This window comes from Notolepis coatsorum, assembly GCF_963971535.1.
Source record: "Notolepis coatsorum genome assembly, chromosome: 13".
Taxonomy (NCBI): Eukaryota; Metazoa; Chordata; class Actinopteri; order Aulopiformes; family Paralepididae; genus Notolepis; species Notolepis coatsorum.
In genome coordinates this window covers 8,991,940-9,009,371 of record NC_140177.1, presented here as the reverse complement: position 1 = coordinate 9,009,371, position 17,432 = coordinate 8,991,940, and the positions used below count along the sequence as shown (strand labels likewise).

Here is a 17,432-nt window from a genome sequence, read left to right as displayed (position 1 = left end):
TACAGATGATTTAATGGAACTGAAACCAAACCAGGCTGAAATGGTGGTAGCATTGTTCTCACTGAAAAGCTACCCAAATACCTCTGATGGGCAATAGCTTAACGTTACGCCTCAATTTACATGACAGTCTGCCATCCTTTCCTTCCAATGCTCGGTGCCGCGCCCCGACTCTGCCTCTGATTGGCTCTGACCCTCATCCCCGGGTGGGAATACAATAGGGAACATATCACGTCCTGTATTGATTCTAAACGGAACTCAAGATTTAATTGTCAAAGACGGACAATTCTGTATTTTATGAGACTGGTGGAAACCCTAAACATCCTTCTCCTGTATTGCCACATGCTTCATTACAGAGTCTTTGGAGCAGAGTGTCCACATAGTTTGCAATAGCAGCAGCTTTCATAAATCTTGAAATACAATCTGCAACCAGATTACTCCCTGTTGTACTCCCTGTTAGACAATATCTTGGTCTGACAAATTAAATTTTTTGTAATCTGATGCCATAATCCAAGAATCACAATTTCAGTCACCAGCCAACTGGATGGTCAGTAATGTAAGTAATGTCAGACTCAGTGTTTATACAAAAAAAAACATGGCATACATCAAATCAATACATTTCCTAAAGACAATTAAATGTCCCACTGAGGATTATGTTTGGAACCTGAAATATGTCAATATTTAAGGATTTGGGCAACATTCTGATCATCCAGTATCTTGTAAGGAAGAGAATATTGAAATAATGAAAGTACAAATAAAACAAAAATATATGCAGGTGATACTGATTGTACAAAGTGTAGCATAGTTGTCTTCCAAGATGATTATAACTTATAAGAGGACCTATCACCTTGTGTTTGATGGATGGGGTGTCTATTCTGATTGGCCAATCAGTTCAAAGCAGCTAACTGCTCAACTATTGGCTCAGTTGTATAAGAACAGGCTGTTTAACAGACTGAAGAAACTCATTCAACCAGAAACACTGGATAGTCTGCTGGTTGACTTGAACCCCTCTCTGTGGCAGAACACATTCTCTACTGGAACAAGACTTTATACTAAAACCATCTGGATCCAAACTTGCTTCTGATAACATATATCAGACTTTTGACACCACAACATCAGTAAGTACAATTATTTATTTGATTGTTTCCATGGCATTGCAGAGTCTCTCTTATTTTCTGTCTAAATATGCTGTCTAATATTTTGAATCTGTTTATTTCTCTTCAATATACGTATATGTAAAGTTATATTTGTACTGTTTATTGTCTGCAGGTTGTACACAGGTGCCCTAATTATATAGCCCTACCAGTAACCATAGTAACAGCTTGCATGATGTTATACTGCCACTTAGTGGTAGCAGCTATGATAGCACTTATCATTACACCCTCTTTCCAAACAGGTGAGCATAACATCAGTCAAATAAATCACCTTAAAACACTGTCAACCATACAATAATACATAACCTTCTCCATCACCAATATCAATAATTCAACACTATCAACACTTCTCTTTCCAAACAGGTGAGCATAACATTATTATTATTATTATTATTATTATTATTATTATTATTATTATTATTATTATTATTATTATTATTATTATTATTATTATTATTATTATTATTATTATACTATTATTAAAATAAACACCAACCACAATGTGTCCACCATACAAACCTTCTCCTTCAACACTGTCAACAATTCAACAATGTTCTATCAGTCTCTCGGGTGGTTTCTTAGGTCTAGAAGACCTTCTCAATGTCTCAGCCATCGTGGAAGGTGAGGAGGAGGCTCAGTGTGTTGCATGTCTGCTGGTGAAGGAGGCTCAGTGTGTTGCATGTCTGCTGGTGGAGGAGGCTCAGTGTGTTGCATGTCTGCTGGTGAAGGAGGCTCAGTGTGTTGCATGTCTGCTGGTGGAGGAGGCTCAGTGTGTTGCACGTCTGCTGGTGAAGGAGGCTCAGTGTGTTGCATGTCTGCTGGTGAAGGAGGCTCAGTGTGTTGCATGTCTGCTGGTGAAGGAGGCTCAGTGTGTTGCATGTCTGCTGGTGAAGGAGGCTCAGTGTGTTGCATGTCTGCTGGTGAAGGAGGCTCAGTGTGTTGCATGTCTGCTGGTGAAGGAGGCTCAGTGTGTTGCATGTCTGCTGGTGAAGGAGGCTCAGTGTGTTGCATGTCTGCTGGTGAAGGAGGCTCAGTGTGTTGCATGTCTGCTGGTGAAGGAGGCTCAGTGTGTTGCACGTCTGCTGGTGAAGGAGGCTCAGTGTGTTGCACGTCTGCTGGTGAAGGAGGCTCAGTGTGTTGCACGTCTGCTGGTGAAGGAGGCTCAGTGTGTTGCACGTCTGCTGCATCACCACCGTGTTGTGATTGTTCAGATTCCGTGTCCTCGCTTGGTTTCTCTGTGTCCTCCTGAGTCTTCAACAGACTCCTCCTATTTCTCCTAAACACTTGTCCATTCTCAGTATCTACGGTGAATGACCTGGGACCTACTTCCCTGAGGACTGTTGCTTTCCTGGTCCAGAAATCAGGACCCTCGATCCTCACAACATCGTTTTTCTGCAGGGGCTCCAGTCCCCTTGTTGTTTTGTCATAGTTCAGTTTCTGTCTGTGCTTGAGTCTCATCCTCTTGTGGGACAGTTCTTTGGTGTCCCTGCCCATGTCCTTTTCATCTGGAATGTGTGGAAGCGTGGTGCGCAGCTTGCACTGCATGAGGAGCTCAGCAGGGGGCGCTCCACACTCCAGAGGTGTTGCTCTGTAGCTTAGCAAAGCCAGGCATGGGTCAGTGTTACTGTCTCTTGCCTTTTTAAACAGCATCTTAAACAATCTGGACCCCCTTTTCAGCCTGTCCATTAGCCTGTGGATACAAGGGGCTAGAGGTAATGTGTTTAAACCCATACTGCTTTGCAAAGTCTCTGAACTCCCCACAGTCATATTGTGGACCATTGTCACTGTATTTGCAAATCTGGTATGTCATAAATGTATAGATGTAGCAGTACTGACTATCTGTATGTCATGTATGTCATATATGTCCTGATGAATTGAAAATGGGGGACCCTGATGTAAACAAGACGAAAGTCTTTCTCTGGTCTGCATCCCCTTAACAATTGTATGTATTGAGCCATACTGTATTGTACCCATTCTGCAATCTGTTAATAAAGTTTTCAATCAATCAATCACTTGGTATAATCACCTGGCCCATTCATTGCGTACATAGATACATTACATTCAAAATAATGTATTATGTCAGTACTGTTATATCATTACCTACAGTCTAACGAGGCAGTACTGTTATATCATTACCTACAGTCTAACGAGGCAGTACTGTTATATCATTACCTACAGTCTAATGAGGCAGTACTGTTATATCATTACCTACAGTCTAACGAGGCAGTACTGTTATATCATTACCTACAGTCTAACGAGGCAGTACTGTTATATCATTACCTACAGTCTAACGAGGCAGTACTGTTATATCATTACCTACAGTCTAACGAGGCAGTACTGTTATTATATCATTACCTACAGTCTAACGAGGCAGTACTGTTATATCATTACCTACAGTCTAACGAGGCAGTACTGTTATATCATTACCTACAGTCTAACGAGGCAGTACTGTTATATCATTACCTACAGTCTAACGAGGCAGTACTGTTATATCATTACCTACAGTCTAACGAGGCAGCACTGTTATATCATTACCTACAGTCTAACGAGGCAGTACTGTTATATCATTACAGTCTAACGAGGCAGTACTGTTATATCATTACCTACAGTCTTTCTTGCTCATTTGATGTAGATTTGAAACAATCAACCCTAACCCAAGTGGAGCAATCTTCCATTTACTTAGGTATGTATTTTTAGGCGGATTTTCAGAAAATAGTGCTCCGGGCTCAAGAGGTTGTTAACCCACCAACCATACAATGTTTGTGTTTCTTTATTCCTCAACAGTCTCTCCCTCTCCCTCTCCCTCACAGGGGCCGAGATGACCCATGTACGTCTGCTGCTCACGTCTGCAGTGTTGCTGCTTGCTGTCGCTCACAGCCATTCCCATGGCGACCACGGCCACCATCATCACGGCCACGCCCACTCCCATGGCGAAGGCGGTTGCCACGGCCACGGTCCTCAGGTAAAAATGCACCACGGAGCAAGTAAGTGGAGCGCGGAGGCCAACCTGCCTGATGAGGGACACCACGGACACGCCCACGGACACGCCCACGATGAGGGACACCACGGACACGCCCACGGACACGCCCACGGACACGCCCACGATGAGGAACACCACGGACACGCCCACGGACACGCCCACTGTGAGGAACACCGCAGACACGCCCCCATGATGAGGAACACCACGGACACGCCCATGATGAGGAACACCACGGACACGCCCATGATGAGGAACACCACGCCCACGGACACGCCCACGGACACGCCCATGATGAGGAACACCACGGACACGCCCATGATGAGGAACACCACGGACACGCCCACGGATCCCATCACCTCCATAAGCCCCTGTGCAACACACACCAAACCTTGATGTGGTGCTATTTGGTTTAGTGTTGGGTTTTTCATTCATCAACCCTCCTAGAACAGGCTTCATCAACCCTCCTAGAACAGGCTTCATCGACCCTCCTAGAACAGGCTTCATCAACCCTCCTAGAACAGGCTTCATCAACCCTCCTAGAACAGGCTTCATCGACCCTCCTAGAACAGGCTTCATCGACCCTCCTAGAACAGGCTTCATCGACCCTCCTAGAACAGGCTTCATCAACCCTCCTAGAACAGGCTTCATCAACCCTCCTAGAACAGGCTTCATCAACCCTCCTAGAACAGGCTTCATCGACCCTCCTAGAACAGGCTTCATCAACCCTCCTAGAACAGGCTTCATCAACCCTCCTAGAACAGGCTTCATCAACCCTCCTAGAACAGGCTTCATCACTCTCCTAGAACAGGCGTGCTGCTGTCTGACACCATCGTACTTCTAATTCATAGTGACGTTTCTATGGGTCACCTGACCAGTTGTCCTGAACCATTGCTGTCATTCTTTCTACTAAATAGAAAATGTTCTGGACCTTTCTAAGGCAGATAATTGTGGGATATTTGTAGATATCCTGATGAAGAATGTGCTCAGTCAACCGAGGCTTGGATAATAACAAAGGTTTATTAACCAAACAGATAGAATACATAGAGAGAATGGCTGAGGCTCTCGCCCCAGGTGATCAGCTGAAATTACCCAGGTAAGAAGCCTTGATTGTGGTCGGGAGGAGCCCTTTATAGTTCAACAAAGGGGGTGTGTGGTCCCATTTGATAGGTCAGATGGGGGGGAGGGGGTACAGGTTTGGGGACACAGGGGAGGGGGGTGATTCCACAGAGAGGGGGGGGGGGCACAGGTAAGGGGAACATATTTACATGAGGACATATTATACCACAATACTCACTTTTCTTTCTTATAATGTGGGTGAGATTAATGTATAATATACCAGGATTGTTTGGAACAGGTAAAAGTGGGGACCGATGTAATCCATCGGTTATCAGATAATGAAAAAAATAGAAAATAATTAAAATAATGAAAATGTTGGCCAATGTGTTCTGTTGGTTGGCCTAATAATTTAAACTAGTATTATTTATATACATGATTCATGACATGATCGACTGGACTGCGGTCTGTGTTATTTTGATATCAGAGATGTGGGAATAGATGTCACCCTTTTCTTTTATTAATCGCTCAAAATACCTATATCAATGAGTGGTCCTCATCTCTGATATCAAACAACAATTAACATAATCATTTGAAGCTATCGCTGTGCAAATATCTTGGCATACCTTCAGTCGTTCATGTCGTGACTCTGGGGAGCTAATGTGATCGTTGTGCATACAGGCATCGTAATAAACCAATTAAATACATGCACTGTCTGTGTGGTCAGAGTGCACAGGGTGAAAAAACTAAATTGTGTGCATAATTATTAGGAATAGGATTTACACATAAGGCTAATGTGTACAAAAACATTTTAACAACCGTTAACCTGGTGGTTAATAAAACTAACATGATTGATTATGGGAAACTGTTCAAAAATATATATATATATTTTTGCACGTTTTATGATGATTCTTGATGAAATTACTTAGGATCCAGTTGTATTTACCCTGAGTTTGAGTGTCACTTTCATCTGTGATTGCCTCAGTTTTGTTGGTCTTTACTTAGAATCAGGCAATTTTCTCCATTTCTTCTCTATAAATGAGGAGATAAAACGTCTTATGCATCGCTTCTGTATGTAATTCTAGTGCATATACTATCAATGGTTCACCATACAGGTGCAAAACAACGTTACATGTCCTCTTCTATGAGAGAATAAAACAACTGATTCTTTCTTGTCTGACAATACAATTTTGTAACCTAAGTAATTCAAATGTGATGTAATGTGATCATGTGGTCACTTCTTCCTTCAGCAATACATTTTAGCTCATTATTACTAACCATTGTTAATGCTTTCTCATTGATTTCTTTTCATCACATCCCTAGTTCATCGTTTTGCAGATACATACAATTGTGTGAAAAGTTTCCTGCTTGTGAAGGTATTAATCTGAATGATGTTGCGTCGTTGTTGACAAGGTGTTCTCTGTCGGTCGTGTGGCAGGGCCAAACAGTAACACATAAAAATTTAATAAATACATACAATAGACATTACCTTAGTGGCTAATGTGTCAAAATAAAATTGAAAACCGTTACCCTAGTGGTTAATATCAAAAGGTGATTATGATAATCGTTATGCATTGTTCTGTGGTGCATACTATCAATGGTCAAAACAAACTTGGTGTCTTGGAACAATCCAACTGGTTCTGCCCTGTTTAACAATACCATTTTGCAATGTGACTCTGTGATCATTTCTCATTGTCATTATAAAATTGGTTAATGCAATCTTACTGATTGTATTTCATCATATTCCTAGTCAATAATTTTCCAGATACATATGAACTCTGTGAAACAGTTCTTGTTTGTGAATCTGACAGTTGCTGTGAAGTGTTGATCATCTGTTCTCGGTCTGTCGTGTGGCAGGGCCAATACATACATAACAATGTGGACAATGTGTGTTCAGAAGTATCTTGTTCCACAGGTCTCTGATGATGTCTCTTCTTGACGATGCAGTCGGGAACATTCACTGGTCGTCGTTCATTCAGAGGGGGCCTACAGGGGGTCGCCGTCCGCTCCCTGTGTACCTTGTCAAGGGTCACCGGTAGCAGTCAACTATAGTGGTCTTTTCCTGCAGCCTATGTTGTTCTCCACCACCATCACATGTCTGCCACTGTGCTCACGCTTGGCCCCTATCAGGCCTAGAGACATGGTGGTCAGGGCGTTCTTGAACGTGCTGTGTGGTGGTTGGTCCCCCCCGTTCCTCGTCATCACGGTACTAGAGGGGCGAGGGGGCGGGCGTTTTTGAATGTGTTGTGCTGGTTTCGCTGTCCTCTCCTCGTCATTGCGGTACCACTTGATGGAGGGCGAGGGCCCGCCGGTGTAGTGGCTAGTCAGTAGGACGCTCTCTCTCAAACGGATGACAATCTTGTCATGGGAATCCACCTTGATGGTCGGGGCTTTGGTTCCCATCTGTAGGTGATGGGTTTGGTCTGTCGTGGTCTGCAGTGCCGGGGTGGGGGCCATCAAAAGGTTGATCTCCTCTTCGTCAGTGTCTCCTTGGTCAGTCTCCTTCGTGGTCCCCTGCTCCACTTTCTTGGGGATGTCTGTGGGCTGGGTTGGATGGTTCTCCCACGGTTGTTGTCGTCGCCTCTGGTTGTGTCCGCAGCTCCATGGCGGCGTCCCTGGTGGTTCTATGCTGTCGTGGGTCGCTCAGGTCACTGGGTTGTGTTCCTCTCTGTCTGGTCCTGCTGTCGTTCGTGGTTCAGGTCACGCGTCGTCTCACTCGTCCTGTCCTCTCACCAATTCGTGATCTGAGGGTGATAAACACTGCCTTAGAAAACTCCTCACATAAATGATTCAACGCCTTTCTGCTAAAGTGGAAAATCATTTTGGGATTAATTCAATTAATTGTAAATAAAATCACTTAATTGACAATAGGAAATGCAAACCAATTGCATTAGCAGTGATAAAATCACTTAATTGACAATAGGAAATGCAAGCCAATTGCATTAGCAGTGATTCCTTACGTCAAGAAGGTCACATTCACTACAATTTATCAGGTCTTGTATCTAACTAGATCTTACAGCATTAGGCTTTAAATAAAATTTGTAAATGAATGGCCAAAGTCTTGAATCAGATAAAATAGCTCCTTGTCTTCATATTCTGATGGTCTTAAATTGAAGTTGATCTTACCTCAGGCCGCGTACGATGGTGTGCTTCTTCAAGATACTTACCTCGCCATGACTTCTCGGTTGTTCTTCACATCTCAGTGTGGCTCATCATAGCATAGCATGGGGAAAAAACATAAAATCTAGGTAGCCAGTTAATTTTGCATGAAAAACAATCATTCGTTCTGTCATCTAACCCTAACTAACCTTACTGTCATGCATTTGTCCTAATAAACTAACCTACACTGTAGCACTCAACACTTTGATGACCATTGTTACTCAGCTGATAGAGGTGTGCCTTGCCTGATGTCCTGTCGTACAGAACCTGTGAGTCGCTTTGGATAAAAGTGTCAGCTAAATGATCAATGTTGTTGATATCTTGTACATTTAGATAATTGTGCTGCAATTTTGGTGGTTGATAATTTTGCAGTTATGGAAAGTATTAGTTGTTAAAAGAATAGTCTAAGGAATAGTCATGCATGTTATTGGTTATAAACAGAGAATAGGAGGGGATTGTAAGTAAAGTTGTTTTCATCATTAATCTTTCATCTCGGGCACTTCTCTAATTCATGTGCCTCTTGAAAAGAGATGATGAAAACGACTGGTTAGTTATTGTTAGTATGGGAGTTAGGTAGATTTTCATAACTGCAAATTCATCACCTGTGTCTAATTCATGTTAATTAAGTGGTTCTCTGTTGCCATCCACCGCCAGGTGAGTTCATCAAGTCTGTGGTCACGAGTGTAGGCATTTGCATTGCTTTGTCTCCCAAGTGTAAATCTGCATCTAAAGCGATACTTCCTACTATACTAAGTGGAGATACTAAGTTGAGTCTCTATAGATGTGGTCAGACTGGCTATTTGCATTGTCTTTCACTCCACATCGTCCTCAGCTGGTTTGAGTGTTCAAATGTAGATTACTTTGGGGTCTCAATTTAAATGATTGTAGCTGGTCTCACTTTGTGTCTTGTCTGTGTTCAGATGCAAATCACTGGAGTTTCAACTTTTGTGATACAATGTGTTTACACCCATTCTGCATCTTGACCCAGAGCCAGATCTCTTGGTTGTCTGTAAATACAAACACATGTTAATTTCCCACTCTTTTCTTTTATTCTGGGTGAATCCTCTTTGACTGTCTGTGTGCTCAACAATTTGGGTGTAGTCATTCATTGTTTTGCATCTCGCCTCAGAGCCAGATCTGTAAATACAAACACATGTTAATTTTCCACTCTTTTCTAAGACCATCTGAGTGGGTTCTCCTTGATTGTCTGTGAGCTTAACAAAACATCAGCTATTTCTCATCCATCCCGTCCTAGGATGTAATGATAGTGTTATCATTTATCAATCATATCGCATATGTACACAAGCATCATATGAATGTGGACCCACACATTTTGAATCATGTTTAAAATGTCTTACAATGGAAAGGGCTAGTTATCTTTCATTGGTTCTTTAGATAAACACATTAACTCAAGTGAATATAACCTAAACATCTTACTTTTAAACATGATCTATGTTGTTTGTGCCCAAGTTTTTCAACATTGAAAGCTTATAAAGTCTAATCTAACGCTGTTTATGTGGACAATTCCTGTACTGCCATATACTGGGAACCGGAAGTGTTTGTTTAGCTCCCATGGTCAGTATGACCGGTACGCCCACAGATGTATTATAATTCTGAAACAGACATTGTAATTAGCTTTATGTGACTTATAATGTGTAAATTAAAGCACATAAACACTCAAGTGATCTGAGATAGTTGTAATTTACTGTAACTGAGATGATAGTTGTGTATGTACAGTTTCTACGTCAAATGACTCCCTTTTCTTGACTCCTTTTTTTATCACAACCAGTACTGAATTTTCAAATCTGGTATGTCATAAATGTACAGATGTAGCAGTACTGACTATCTGTATGTCATGTATGTCATAATATGTCCTGATAAATTGAAAATGGGGGACCCTGATGTAAACAAATCTGGTATTGAAAATGGGGGACCCTGATGTAAACAAGACTAAAGTCTCTCTCTGGTCTGCATCCCCTTAACAATTGTGTGTTGAGCTGTGCTGTATTGTACCTATTCTGCAATCTGTTAATAAAGTTTTCAATCAATCAATCAAAGCATCTATATTTATGATTTCTAAATGGACAACACGCCTATATTTGGTATTAGTAAACACTGCAACATAAACATTCTAAATGGACAACACGCCTATATTTGATATTAGTAAACACTGCAACATAAACATTCTAAATGGACAACACGCCTATATTTGATATTAGTAAACACTGCAACATAAACATTCTAAATGGACAACACGCCTATATTTGATATTAGTAAACACTGCACCATAAACATTCTAAATGGACAACACGCCTATATTTGATATTAGTAAACACTGCAACATAAACATTCTAAATGGACAACACGCCTATATTTGATATTAGTAAACACTGCAACATAAACATTCTAAATGGACAACACGCCTATATTTGATATTAGTAAACACTGCACCATAAACATTCTAAATGGACAACACGCCTATATTTGATATTAGTAAACACTGCAACAGGAAATACACCTGGGTCCAATCTGTTGCCTAGCAACGCACTGCCACTGAGCCCATCTATATGTAGATTAGAAACAATCAACCCTGAATATAGACTCTCAGATATACAGATATACAGCAAGTATGTGAACAGGAAGCTGTAACGTTGCAGTGAGGTGACAGAGTGCAACCCTGTGTGACACAGTTCCCATAATAAGCAGACAACCCAAACCACAGCAACACCATGCAGCGTAACACCATGTTGCATACAGTATGTTGATGTTAAAGAAACACGCCAACATTATGGGAAACTATGGGATTATGTGCTCACCGTCTTCTCCAGAGTCAGACAAGAAGATAGATACCAGTTTCCTCTCTGTGCGTTCAGTAGAAAGCTATCTGGCTGCAAGCTAGCCTAGTTTAGCACAAATTAATGGAAGTGGATTATGGATCATCTAGCCAAGTTTAAGACTCTGGGAAAGGTGTCCCAGGTCAGTTCAGTTAAAAAGTCTTACATTTCTGTTACATCCCAATGTATATATTGCCCAGTGTGTGTCTCCATGTGTGTGTGTTCTCCATTTTGTTTCCTCCCTCCAGCCATTGTTCCCGTCCCCATTGGTCCCTGCCAGGCCAATCCTTCCATTATTGCAACACAGCAGTGATTGGTGGTTGGCTTTCCAGGCTCTAACACTCAATCCACACCCCCCAATCATGGATCACCCCACACCTGTTAAAACATGGCTTTCTCCCTTCAGTCTTTCTCTCTCTCTGGCATGAGGCTAGGCCTAGTGTTATTTTGTGGCATTGTACTTTGATAATATCCCTTTTTGTTTATAGGCCTTTGTAATAGTGAAAGTGCCTTTGTGATTGTATGGCCGCAGAGAGAGCATTGTTACCTATAGATTGTTTTGTTATGTTTCCATTTTGTTGTATGTATCATTAATGTGTTTTTTCTCCTCCTTTCTCAGGAAGCACAGATGGGGTGAGCTGCCATTTCCTTTGGATATTGTTTTCTCCTGTTTTGGTTAGGTAAGAGTAGTTTAGGTAATGTAATTTCTTTTACCATAGATTAGATTGGGTTTATTTGGAGTATAGTGGTGTTTGTTTGTTGTTTTGGCCTGGGCTCACCCCTGAGCTACATGTGCTTCCTTTGCATTTACCAATAAATATCATTGTTGTTTACAAACGTGGTCCATCTTTTCTGTCAACCAACTGTTATGTTACAGCCCTTTACCCTTAGACACACAGGGGTCGTAACATAAATGGGGGCTCATCCGGGATTTTATAACCCGTGTTCAATTGTTGGTTGATGGATTTGGTGAACTGTGTTTGTTTACACTTGTATAGTTATTAATTACTTTGTGTAAAAATGGCATTTGTGTAAGAAAAAAATAATGGCAGTTAGTACTTTTGATCTGGGGAAATTCTTGAGCAATCCTACTTGGGAAGCGCTAGATAGCTGCCGCAAGGCAGACTTAGTGGAGATTGCCACACATTTTCAACTCTCGGTTCAACAAAAGCATCTTAAGCAGGATATCAGGTGTCTTGTGGTAGATAAGCTGTTGGAGCAGGGGACGCTTGTTTTACCTGCGGTCTCTGATGAACATGCAAGTCCTCCTGGTGAACCTACAGAAGCACCGCCTTCTGAGGAGCAAGCCCAGGGTGCTGAAAAGGCAGGTGTGAACGTCACATTTGCACAGGTATTACATTTTGGTTGGGCTGTCGGGAGATGAAATAATCTAAAATGTATGAAATGTTGTTTATTGCGGGGCTACCAGGAGCTTGTCTGGTGACGGCTTATATGGAACATGCAAGAATTTAAATTGGTGCAGCTCCCAGTTCAGTGTCGCTATGTGTTGTTGTTGCTTAGCTAGCATTGTCGTGGTTCGCTCTGAGTGGTATTAACGTTAATATCGCCTAATCTATGTTTTAAATTATGGCTATGTGTCTAATCTGCCCATCGCATTATCAAAGACTATTTTCCAGTCAGTGCTGTGAAGACAGATTGTTTTTTTAACGCGTCGTTTCCGTTTCAGAGCAGTTAGAAAAGCCCCCGTTTTGATATAAAAAACAGCTCATTCTGGAGCATTCTATGAAAATCGTCTTTTAGTGGAATATTCCACAACGTTGATATTCGTCGGCCTTTTTATGAATCGTTTTCAAATAAACGCTAGATGATCAATATTATACGTGCACGCAAGCACATTACGGCCGCGCACGGATAATCGCTCCGTTGATTTCCTCACGGAGTTTTACAGTGAAACCGAAAGAAGACATTTCACAAAACAGCTTATAACTTCATCAAACTTACTCCGATTATCCTACCACTGATAACATAGAGTCCTTACCTGACATCAGATGGTATCCAACTGGTATATTCCAATTCCTGATCACCATTCGAAAAAATCGATACGTGTATGGATCCAACGCGACACAGTAGATCCCCATGATCCGCGGGGATCTGAGGCTCCAGAATGAACTCTGGTAACCCCGGCTGGATCAGTGAACTGGAAAATGTGGAGTACCGGATTTTTTTCCCCATTCATTTTCATTGAGTCCATTCCAAAATCACTTATGTCATCTGGGAGACGACAGGGGGCGCTTTTTTCCACAGTGATCACCGGCGCAGCTCGGCTATACTCGGGTAGGCTCGGGTGATGCAATAATTTTTCAGATCGCAAAAAAAAAAAAATTATAATAATTCCAAGAAATCTCGTGAGTGGCACGCAACCACCTATAAAAAAAACAGAGAAATCTCGTGAGTGGCACTGAAAGAGTTAAAAAGGTCTTAAAAAGTCTTAAATTGAACTTGCAGATACCCTTCATATGACATGGTAAATACAGCCTGTGCAAATAACCCCTATATTTCCTTTTTCTTTTCTGGTTCATTCCCATTAATTCTCATATATTCCCATGGAAAGTTTCAACCTTTGAATATAACCCTACAGGTACAGTATATACATGTCTGCCTAGTGACCCCAAACCAGTGGTCTCTAAGGCTACACCGCTGAGTAAAGTACTCCGTATCGGACTACAATCAAAGGTTATGACTCCGGTATCGGCAGTGGAAACACGGGTTTGATGTGTTCAAGCTCACCTCTCTGAATCCCTGTGTGGATGAGGGTGGAGGAGAGACTAGCATGCAGTTTGATTAGGTTTTTAAAGAACATTTGTACCTTAGGTAAACACACTCAATTGTATTCTATGCTTTTATCCACCAATGATAGACATGACCATAATACATGCTTCAAGTAGTCGCTTCACCCTACCTCTGCCTAGAACCAACGCTCTAAAGAAAACTGCAATGTATAGTATAGAGCCATAACATACTGGAATAGGATCCCATTACATATCATACGGACGGAAAACAAGGACAGTTTCAAAAATAAACTTAAAGGAGCCATAATCCGGAAGGAAATCAATACATGTCATCATGCATGAGTGTAGCTGCAGCCATGTTATCCAAACTCCTTCTGTTTACTTTGTGTTTTTTTTTAAATGTATGGTGAAATGGATTCACCTATGACCTTTTGTTTTATTTTCTATTGATTATGGGTGTGATATATGACTGAGTTACACTGAATGTTTCATATTTGTATGTGTTTATCTGTGAGGACCCCAGGAGGAATAGTCAACACGTTGATGATGACTAATGGGGATCCTAATAAACATAAACATAAACCCTGGTCTCTTTGTTTACCTCTCTAGGCCATTGGAGCCACTCTGCTGATCAGCGCCGCGCCCTTCCTCATCCTCTTCCTCATCCCGGTCCAGTCCAACACGGACAAACACCAGAACCTGCTGAAGGTGCTGCTCAGCTTCGCCTCCGGAGGACTTCTGGGAGACGCCTTCCTCCACCTCATCCCCCACGCTCTGGGTAGTAATAATAATAATAATAATAATAATAATAATAATAATAATAATAATAATAATAATAATAATAATAACTTTATTTGTATAGCGCTTTTCATTATGGCTGGGCGATATGGCAAAAAATCATATCGCGATAACTGAGTGTTGTTCTAGCCAGCGGGTAAATCGCGATTTTTTTTATTTGTTTTGTCATGACAAACCAATTACATAATCCAACATATGTGTAAAGGCACAACATATTCCAGTTAACAGTATATTTTTTTAATGATTTGTTACGGCGTAGTCGTTCTATATGAATTGAAAATGGGGGACCCTGATGTAAACAAGACAAACGTCTTTCTCAGGTCTGCATCCCCTTAACAATTGTGTGTATTGAGCCGTACTGTATTGTACCCATTCTGCAATCTGTTAAATAAAGTTTTCATTCATTCATTCATTCATTCAGTCAATACTTCCATGCGTATAAATTGAGGAAGCGAGCGAGTCCGCGGTGGATAGGGGGGCGGGTCACGTGGGGGTCGCGGCCAATCAGAGGAACCCGGAAACCGAATTCCGTTGCGGAAAGGATTCACGCAGCCTGGCCCTGTAGTGCATCAAGCCGTAAACACAAATAAAGTTTATTATTATATATCTGTTTGACCTTTTCCTCTCGTTTGTTCTTGCAGCACCCCATTCTCACACAGGAGATGAAGGACCTGGCCACTCACACGCCAGTGAAGAGTCACATGACCACGGCCACGCCCACGGTATGGAACTGTTATTGGATCGAGTGGTAGAGGTGGAACACTCTCTCATTTAACCCTTTAGCATCCGCAGAGCTAATGATGCTAATGATGGAGCATCACCGTCGGAACACACTCCCATTTAAAAAAACACAAATTGATAAATAAAACTCTTCACTAATAATAGTAAAAATAGTACTAACCTGGTTACTACCAAGTCTCACGGTATAGTCCTCCCTGTTGAGAAATATTGCTTAATTATCTAATGAAGGTTGCAACACTGAAACGTGGGAAGGGTCGTAATTCCTTGTTCTGCATGTTTTAAACCCTGGATCTCCTGTAGAATAGAATAGAAATACTTTTATTATCCCGAGGGAAATTTGGCAAATCGCTCAACATTAAACATTTAGACGGAACAGGTCACGAATAAGAATAACAAAACAAATCAAATTGCCTAAGATAAGAGTAGAATAAAATAGAATAAAAATGCAATAAAATATACAGTAATGCTTTTTAAATAAAAAATAAATCTAATTTCAAAGATACATTGAAATTGTGATGATGAAACGCTCTACTTGATAGCCGACTTATTGACATTTAAACTACAAACAACTACATCTTCATATGTCATGCTTTGCTGATCTTGCTGCCTGTCCAAACCCAGTAGATCCAGAACATAGAGAAGATAAGTTATTCCTTTATTGATCCCCTTGGGGAAATTCAGGCATCATAGCAGCATGGGGAGGGGGGGTACAGGTACAGTGTTTCCCCTAGGATTTTTTTCAGGGGGGGTGGTAGGCCCCCAAAACTACTAGTAAGGCGGTTGTTAGTATCGGTGCATTTCTCTACACGGAGCTGAAATGAAACGATTGCACATAAATTAGGTAAATAAATATTAACAAGGTGATTGATTGAATGAAAACTTTATTAACAGATTGCAGAATGGGTACAATACAGTACGGCTCAATACACACAATTGTTAAGGGGATGCAGACCAGAGAAAGACTTTCGTCTTGTTTACACCAGGGTCCCCCCTTTTCAATTCATAGTGAATTGTAAGTAAGGGTGCAATTAGCACCGTGCAATCCATTCTTTGTGGATCTAGCCCTGAGACTTGTTACGCGCGATGCTAGTCAGTCTCGGAGTTGTCTCGGAATGGATTTGGTCTCCGTAGACCGCGCTGCACCACCGGTTTAATGTCTTAGTGAAGATTGATTTATATGAAAACCGATTTATGTATAATTTAGCTATAATTTAGCTGATTAAAGCAAACTTTAATAAAAAAAAATTATATATATATATATATTTTTTTAAATATATTTGTTCTGGAGGGGCGGGGCGTCCGGTTGGCGGGGCAATGGTAGGGGAAACACTGAGGTTGTAAAAACAACACAAGCAGTGTAAACAAATAAGTCAATATAATTTACTATCTAACTACCGGTAACTGAAAAAATACAGTATTCACATAAGGTACAGTATGCATAAGGTAGTGTTATAATTTACTATCTAACTAACTGAAATATACAGTATTCACAGTATCACAGTATCCACATAAGGTGCAGTATGCATAAGGTAGTGTTATTGTCCTCCTTGGGTTCCTATTAGTTCTAGTTGGATGTCTGGCAGCAGTCCCTGCCCACTGTTGTGGAGCCTGATGGCCGCTGGTATGAAGGACTGTCCGAGGCGGTTAGTTGAGTGTCGGGGGGGTATGAGTCTGTGGCTGAGATGTTATTCATACAGAACGTCTCTCCTGCTTCTCCACAGGCGCCGCTCACGACCACATGATGTCCGTCGGCCTGTGGGTTCTGGCCGGGATCGTGGCCTTCCTGGTCGTGGAGAAGTTTGTGCGCCTGTTGAAGGGAGGAGGCCATTCACATTCACATGGTAGGTGTCTGCTGGGAACACAAGTCATTCACATGGTAGGTCTCTGCGGGGAACACAAGTCATTCACCTGGTAGGTCTCTGGGAACACAAGTCATTCACATGGTAGGTCTCTGCTGGGAACACAA

General features: G+C 41.6%; 1 protein-coding gene across 1 annotated transcript in view; it reads left to right on the top strand.

The window, feature by feature from the left end:
* Positions 1-3,957: 3,957 nt before the first annotated feature.
* The window catches only part of LOC311238890 (uncharacterized protein), a gene marked incomplete at its 3' end in the record, with an annotated part of 23,625 nt that continues 10,150 nt past the window's right edge, over positions 3,958-17,432 (top strand). Inside the window, 6 exon segments of the mRNA XM_084327089.1 lie at positions 3,958-4,317; positions 4,320-4,501; positions 4,576-4,939; positions 14,537-14,705; positions 15,367-15,447; positions 17,188-17,377. Of these exon segments, the coding sequence (XP_084183215.1) occupies positions 3,970-4,317; positions 4,320-4,501; positions 4,576-4,939; positions 14,537-14,705; positions 15,367-15,447; positions 17,188-17,377 (1,334 nt within the window). The 5' untranslated portion in view covers positions 3,958-3,969.